The 8039-nt window shown below is 43.2% G+C and overlaps 1 protein-coding gene across 3 annotated transcripts; it reads left to right on the top strand.

Annotated features, from left to right (window-relative positions):
- The first annotated feature begins 5082 nt into the window (after positions 1 to 5082).
- On the top strand, positions 5083 to 6755 carry lg31h2orf88 (linkage group 31 C2orf88 homolog). 3 transcript variants are annotated; one of them, XM_072912011.1, is made up of 3 exons: positions 5083 to 5358; positions 5598 to 5656; positions 5702 to 6755. In XM_072912011.1, exons 1-3 carry the CDS (start codon positions 5242 to 5244, stop codon positions 6015 to 6017), a joined length of 492 nt encoding a protein of 163 aa, XP_072768112.1. In that variant the 5' UTR covers positions 5083 to 5241; the 3' UTR covers positions 6018 to 6755. The 3 variants fall into 3 exon arrangements, with proteins under 3 accessions (XP_072768112.1, XP_061782431.1, XP_061782433.1); XM_061926449.1 differs by having other exon boundaries at positions 5111 to 5208; positions 5276 to 5358; positions 5598 to 6755; XM_061926447.2 differs by having other exon boundaries at positions 5086 to 5358; positions 5598 to 6755.
- Positions 6756 to 8039: the final 1284 nt, after the last annotated feature.

The following is an 8039-nucleotide window of genomic DNA, read 5'->3' as shown; positions in this document are numbered from 1 at the left end:
CTCCCTAGGGAGGCGTTCGGGTGGCATCCTGACCAGATGCCCGAACCACCTCATCTGGCTCCTCTCGGTGTGGAGGAGCAGCGGCTTTACTTTGAGCTCCTCCCGGGTGACAGAGCTTCTCACCCTATCTCTAAGGGAGAGACCCGCCACCCGGCGGAGGAAACTCATTTGGGCCGCTTGTACCCGTGATCTTGTCCTTTCGGTCATAACCCAAAGCTCATGACCATAGGTGAGGATGGGAACGTAAATCGAACCGGTAAATTGAGAGCTTTGCCTTCCGGCTCAGCTCCTTCTTCACCACAACGGATCGATACAGTGTCCGCATTACTGAAGACGTCGCACCGATCCGCCTGTCGATCTCACGATCCACTCTTCCCTCACTCGTGAACAAGACTTCGAGGTACTTGAACTCCTCTACTTGGGGCAGGGTCTCCTCCCCAACCCGGAGATGGCACTCCATCAGGCTTATATTCTCATTGTATTTTATTATCTGTTGATATTATTTTCTTTGTGCATGATACAAACTCCTTGCTTGTGTTGTGCACATTCTTGTCAATAAACTGATTTGATGGCAAATTGAGAATTTGCAATGGCATTTTAAACCACAGGGAGGCGCTACACAAAAGTACATTTCAGTATTTCATGTTTTCCCAATAAAACTATCAAAACAACAAATACTGTGGAAAAAGTCACAGCAGTGGCAGATAATTATGTTAATATAATTACCTTCATACTTTCATGTATTAATGGTATCAGCAGAATAACAGCATCTAAAAATGTGAGGTTAAAATCGATATGATTCAGTAATCGTTTATGTACAACTTTGCAAACATAAGAGCTGAAACGTCAGTTTTGCTGCACTGCAGTTCTTAAACAATCCGCTGGAGAGCAGCCCTAGGGTCGAACAGGAACTGTCATGAGGGGCGGACAATACAGCAAATTGTTGTTATCGGTTTAAAGACAATACCGATACTGATATCGATACTCCTAACTTTAAAATTGTCAAGGTGACTTTGCTCACGAGGCCAATGGTGGGGGATAATAATATTCGATATCAGACTGATACTTTTTACTTGAAATATCACGATCATTAAATTATTTTGTAACTCTTGCAATATATGACAACAATGTATTATATATATGGATCTTGTACTAAAGTGGTCACAAGACCGAAAGATATATATATATATATATATATATATATATATATATATATATATATATATATATATATATATATATATATATATATATATATATATATATATATATATATATGTATATATATATATATATATATATATATATATATGTATATATATATATATATATGTATATATATATATATATATATATATATATATATGTATATATTTATATATATATATGTATATATTTATATATATATGTATATATATATATATATATATATATATATGTATGTGTATATATATATATATATATATATATATATATATATATATGTATGTTTATATATATATATATATATATATATATATGTTTATATATATATATATATATGTTTATATATATATATATATATATATATATATATATATATATATATATATATATATATATATATATATATATATATATATGTTTATATATATATATATATATATACGTTTATATATATATATATATATATATAGCCTGGCCCCCGGCCAAATTTTTTAACCCAATGCGTCCCCTGAGTCAAAAAGTTTGGGGACCCCTGATTTAAGCAAAAAAAAGTCAATAGCGTAAAGTAAGTTAAAAAAATAAATAAATACAATTTTATATATATATATATATATATATATATACTGTCACGGGGCATGCGTAATCCCGCATGTCATCTGCTGCAAGCTCTGCCGGCACCTCTGCTAGAAGTGCGCCGGGACGAGCCCCTGCTCACGCTTCTCGTTTCGCAGCCACGCGCCTGCCAGACTGCAGGCAATCAGCAATCTGTGCATCTGGATCTGATGAAGACAGACAACGTAAAGACCAGCGGACCCGAAGATCCAGTGCCGGAACGTAGTTCACTCTTCGTAGTAAGCATCCAGTCTCTGGCTTCCCTCCTGCGTACTTGCTCTCTCTGTGCCTTCCCTGTGCCCGTGTCTTATGTCCTCTGTGTTCCCCGCAGTGTTCCCCCTGTTTCCCGTGATTGAGCTGTGTGCCTCGACTTCCCTCTGGATTCCGGACTGCCTCCCTCGATCCTCGACCCCTGCTTGGACGCGGACCTCGTTGCTTCTCTCCAGCGCCCGACCTCTTGCTTGCCCACGGACTGCCTTCTCACCTTGCCCCTTCGGTCTGACGAAGGATTCGTCCAACACACTCTTACAACAAACTCCGGTAACATTTACATTGTTAATTCTACACATAATGTGTTAATGTGAGTGTGAATGTTGTCTGTCTATCTGTGTTGGCCCTGCAATGAGGTGGCGACTTGTCCAGGGTGTACACCGCCTTCCGCCCGAATGCAGCTGAGATAGGCTCCAGCACCCCCCGCGACCCCGAACGGGACAAGCGGTAGAAAATGGATGGATGGATGGATGGATGGTCTTGCACCATTCACTTTTAGTAGCATACACACCCCACCACTTCATCATCATTAGTGCCAATAAACCTATTGAACTGATGTCTGCCGTTGTGTCGTCTCCTTCCCCCTCCGTACGTAACATATACAGTATTTATTTTTTTTAACATATTTTTTAGAGATTTTCAATAACGGCTTTTTTGCCGATATCCGATATTCCGATATTGTCCTACTCTTAATTACTGATTCCGATATTAACCGATACCGATATATACAGTCGTGGAATTAACACATTATTATGCCTAATTTTGTTGTGATGCCCCGCTGGATGCATTAAACAATGTAACAAGGTTTTCCAAAATAAATCAACTCAAGTTATGGAAAAAAATGCCAACATGGCACTGCCATATTTATTATTGAAGTCACAAAGTGCATTATTTTTTTTAACATGCCTCAAAACAGCAGCTTGGAATTTGGGACATGCTCTCCCTGAGAGAGCATGAGGAGGTTGAGGTGGGCGGGGTTGGGGGGGCGGGTTTGAGGTGGGGGTGGTAGGGCGTAGCGGGGGTGTATATTGTAGCGTCCCGGAAGAGTTAGTGCTGCAAGGGGTTCTGGGTATTTGTTCTGTTGTGTTTATGTTGTGTTACGGTACGGACGTTCTCCCCGAAATGTGTTTGTCATTCTTGTTTGGTGTGGGTTCACAGTGTGGCGCATATTTGTAACAGTGTTAAAGTTGTTTATACGGCCACCATCAGTGTGACCTGTATGGCTGTTGACCAAGTATGCCTTGCATTCACTTGTGTGTGTGAAAAGCCGTAGGCATTATGTGATTGGACCGGCACGCAAAGGCAGTGCCTTTAAGGTTTATTGGGCACTCTGTAACGTCCGTGTCCGTGTCCGTGTACCACTACGTACATCAGTACAACGGCGTTTGAAAAAGTTATACTGATAATTTCCGATATTACATTTTAAAGCATTTATCGGCCGGTGATATCGGCAGCCCGATGTTATCGGACATCTCTAATATTTTTTTTACATAGTCCAGAAATATAATTAAACACATGCCAAATATCCCCTAAATGCCAAATGCTTGTTTGGGGGGGGCAACCCACAAAAAATATGTAAAAAATAAATAAATAAAAATAATAAACACAACATTCTAAGAAAACGGAAATGCTGATTATCGGTCCTGCTAAACACCGACATTTATTTGATAATACCACCTTAACATTTGACAACCAAACAATTACACAAAGCGACTCAGTAAAGAATCTGGGTATTATCTTCGACCCAACTCTCTCCTTTGAGTCACACATTAAGAGTGTTACTAAAACGGCCTTCTTTCATCTCCGTAATATCGCTAAAATTCGTTCCATTTTGTCCACTAGCGACGCTGAGATCATTATTCATGCGTTCGTTACGTCTCGTCTCGATTACTGTAACGTATTAGTTTCGGGTCTCCCTATGTCTAGCATTAAAAGATTACAGTTGGTACAAAATGCGGCTGCTAGACTTTTGACAAGAACAAGAAAGTTTGATCATATTACGCCTATACTGGCTCACCTGCACTGGCTTCCTGTGCACTTAAGATGCGACTTTAAGGTTTTACTACTTACGTATAAAATACTACACGGTCTAGCTCCGTCCTATCTTGTCGATTGTATTGTACCATATGTCCCGGCAAGAAATCTGCGTTCAAAGAACTCCGGCTTATTAGTGATTCCCAGAGCCCAAAAAAAGTCTGCGGGCTGTAGAGCGTTTTCTATTGGGGCTCCAGTACTATGGAATGCCCTCCCGGTAACAATTAGAGATGCTACCTCAGTAGAAACATTTAAGTCCCATCTCAAAACTCATTTGTATACTCTAGCCTTTGAATAGCCCCCCTTTTTTTAGACCAGTTGATCTGCCGTTTCTTTTCTTTTCTCCTCTGCTCCCCCCTATCCCTTGTGAAAGGGGAGACACACAGATCCGGTAGCCATGGATGGGGTGCTGGCTGTCCGGGGTCGGGACCCGGGGTGGACCGCTCGCCTGTATATTGGTTGGGAACATCTCTGCGCTGCTGACCCGTCTCCGCTCGGGATGGTTTCCTGCTGACCCCACTGTGGACTGGACTCTTACTGTTATGCTGGATCCACTATGGACTGGACTCTCACAATATTATGTTGGACCCACTCGACATCCATTGCATTCGGTCTCCCTGGAGGGGGGGGGGGTTGCCCACATATGCGGTCCTCTCCAAGGTTTCTCATAGTCATTCACATCGACGTCCCACTGGGGTGAGTTTTTCCTTGCCCTTATGTGGGCTATACCGAGGATGTCGTTGTGGCTTGTGCAGCCCTTTGAGACACTTGTGATTTAGGGCTATATAAATAAACATTGATTGATTGATTGATTCTTTAAGTACTTATTCCCTGATGTGTCAGAGAACAGAGGGGGAAAAAATAGAACTAACCAATATCCAGCTCCTCAAATCGCATTGGCTCGATACGGATACTTCCCGGCGATATCGGCCTGGTCGACATGTGGCTCGGCCCGCCCGACGCTGTGGTCAGGGCGCCGTCTGCACACGCGTGCTTCGTGCTGCCGCTCGTGTTGACGTTTCGCGAGCAGCGGACGGATGTTGTGGCTTTCTCTTTTCTAGAAAACTCTTCTATCACCAACCCTGCGTGTGTATTCCCTGCGTCTCGTGTCAAGCATGCATGCTGCTGTGGATTCATTGGCGTTTATTCTCAGGTTTTAAGAGGAGAGGACTCAGATTTAAAGAAGCTTATTATTCCACGAGATGGAGAAGACACGGACGTCCCCCGCCCTTCAAAGTAAGTATCGTGTACTTTCCAGCAATGGAGGAGGTGTTTATGATGAATGAAGCGCGCATGACTCGGGGCTGCGTTAGTGGAACAGAGCAGATTTGTGTGCCACGCAAGGTAAAATAGGCCACGGGACTGAGCCATCAAAGTGAAAAAGCAGGAGATGGGGTCATGCAGCTGCTGCCACACTTCTCCTCTTCTGCCTCTTCTAAGGATGTCCCATAATGCACTTTTTCTTCCACGTGCAGCAAAAGAAAGGAGCGGGACGACGGGTCGCGTGGCAAGCGGACTCACACCGGCATGGGCGTCCTGAGCCTGTCCGTCGCGCGATACGTGGACACCGTCATGGCCGGACGTGGATGGAAAAGAGTCCGAATGATGAACCGCGACTGAACCGACCAGGCGGGATCCTCCAGAGGATGGGGTGCGTCAAATCCAAGGGGGGCAGCTACGCCGAGCAGGACGGGAGGAGGACGAGGGGGGATAAGGCCCACTTGGTGCGTTCGGAGTCGGGCCTGGTGGAAATAAGTTCTCCTGGGGTCGACCCGGCGCTGCTGGACTACGCCCAGAAGCTCTCGGAGGAGATCATGACCCGGGCTGTGCAGCAGTGGGTGGAGGTGGACCGCCGCTACAGCGACATCCCCTACATCGAGTGCGACGTGCCGTGAGCGCCGTCTTCCTTCCCGGCGGGAGTCCATCGTGTTGGTGAGGCTCTGGATAAATGTGCAGACACGGGGAATTTACGGCGCATTTTTCTTTGTTGCACCCACTCTGGAAGTTCGTCCCCTCACGATGTTTAAAAGTTGCAAAGGAAGGAAGAACTGGAGCCTCCATCAACCAGGAAGCAAACAAACAAAGAGGACTTCCATCCATCCATTTTCTACCGCTTGTCCCCTTATGGGGTGGCGGGGGGTGCTGGAGCCTATCCAGGCCACATTCGGGCGGAAGGCGGGGCACACCCTGGACAAGTTGCCACCTCATCGCAGGGCCAACACAGATAGACAGACAACATTCACATCACCATAAATGATTCCCGGGGACTCACGGGGAGAACATGCAAACTCCACACAGAAAGATCCCGAGCTAAGGATCGAACCCAGGACCTTCGTATTGTGAGGCACTTGTACTAACCCCTGTACCACTGTAGGACTTATGAACTCAAATATAAGACGTTCCCCCTTATTAATGAGTGCATTTCTACACCTTGTCCCTAGAGTCTGGATATATTACACACGCGTATACTATACATACAGAGAATCCTTCATTACAAACTACGTCAGGGATTCTCAAACTGTGGCACACGAGCTCCATCTCACTTAATTACGTTTTAAAACACAGTGTTACTGTTCAAACTGTGTGTATAAATGTTAAAGTGGCCAAAATATTAAATATACGTGTTAAATAAACCCTCTGGTGTTTTTAATGTACACTTAGGCCTACTACGCTACTGTATATTAATGTTGGTCATTATGGTGGTACTTGGAGCATACTTGCCAACCTTGAGACCTCCGAATTCGGGAGATAGGAGGCTGGGGCGGGGTTTGGTTGTAGCGGGGGGCTGTATATTGTAGCGTCCCAGAGTTAGTGCTGCAAGGGGTTCTGGGTATTTGTTCTGTTGTGTTACGGTGCGGATGTTCTCCCGAAATGTGTTTGTCATTCTTGTTTGGCGTGGGTTCACAGTGTGGCGCATATTTGTAACAGTGTTAAAGTTGTTTATACGGCCACCCTCAGTGTGACCTGTATGGCTGTTGACCAAGTATGAAATGCATTCGCTTATGTGTGTGTAAAAGCCACATATATTATGTGACTGGGCCGGCACGCTGTTTGTATGGAGAAAAAGCGGACGTTACGACAGGTTGGAGAGGACGCTGAAGGCAGTGCCTTTAAGGCACGTCCCCAATATTGTTGGCCGGGTGGAAATCGGGAGAAATTCGGGAGAATGGTTGCCCCGGGAGATTTTCGGGAGGGGCACTGGGAAAATCGGGAGGGTTGGCAAGTATGACTTGGAGAGACATGTTTTTTCCGCCGTTGTACTTGGTGAAAAAAGTTTGAGAACCACTGAACAGGTAAATATACAAATATAAGCTTGTGCTTCTTCTGTGTCCACACTCCTCCAATGATACACTGACAGTATGTCAGGAATGTTTTTTTAATCTATTTTAAAGAAAAAATATTTATATTGGTGCTTTCGAACTAAATAAAAAACGATGCGTAAATTATTTTTAAAAAATGAGTCTAATTAAATGTGTTAATCAATTCACGAATAATTAATAAAGTAGTTATTCAAAAATAAATAATGTAAAAAATAAATTATAAATAGGCGCGTAACAGCAAACACTTGGGAATAACTCACTAATTATCCGCTTTTTGCAGGATTATGTTCTCAAGCAGCCCACAAAAATGGCGAAAAAAACGCAAATAATTGACACGCTTACACAATCTATAATACTGTGTTAGTTTAACATGTACACGAATATTCTCAACGGTCAAACCTTACCAAATACCTCCAAAAAACACAACTGTGAAGAAAGAAAAATAATTTATATTGGTGCGTTCGAACTAAATAAAAAAACATGCAAAAAATTCATCTAATTAAATGTACTAATCAATTCATGAATAATTAATAAAGCAAAGACTATAAAAAAATGGGACCCATTACCTCCTTGCTTGGCACTCAAGGGTTGGAATTG

Source organism: Nerophis lumbriciformis, linkage group LG31 (genome assembly GCF_033978685.3).
Source record: "Nerophis lumbriciformis linkage group LG31, RoL_Nlum_v2.1, whole genome shotgun sequence".
Taxonomy (NCBI): domain Eukaryota; kingdom Metazoa; phylum Chordata; class Actinopteri; order Syngnathiformes; family Syngnathidae; genus Nerophis; species Nerophis lumbriciformis.
The sequence above is the reverse complement of the archived record's forward strand: the minus strand, read 5'-3'. Positions and strand labels throughout refer to the sequence as shown.

Bases quoted from the DNA above. Each gene is read 5' to 3' on its own strand.
- lg31h2orf88 (XM_061926447.2), top strand. From the start codon at position 5,242: ATGCTGCTGTGGATTCATTGGCGTTTATTCTCAGGTTTTAAGAGGAGA. The intron at 5,359-5,597 runs GTAAGTATCGTG...TTCCACGTGCAG, and splicing joins GACGTCCCCCGCCCTTCAAA to CAAAAGAAAGGAGCGGGACG.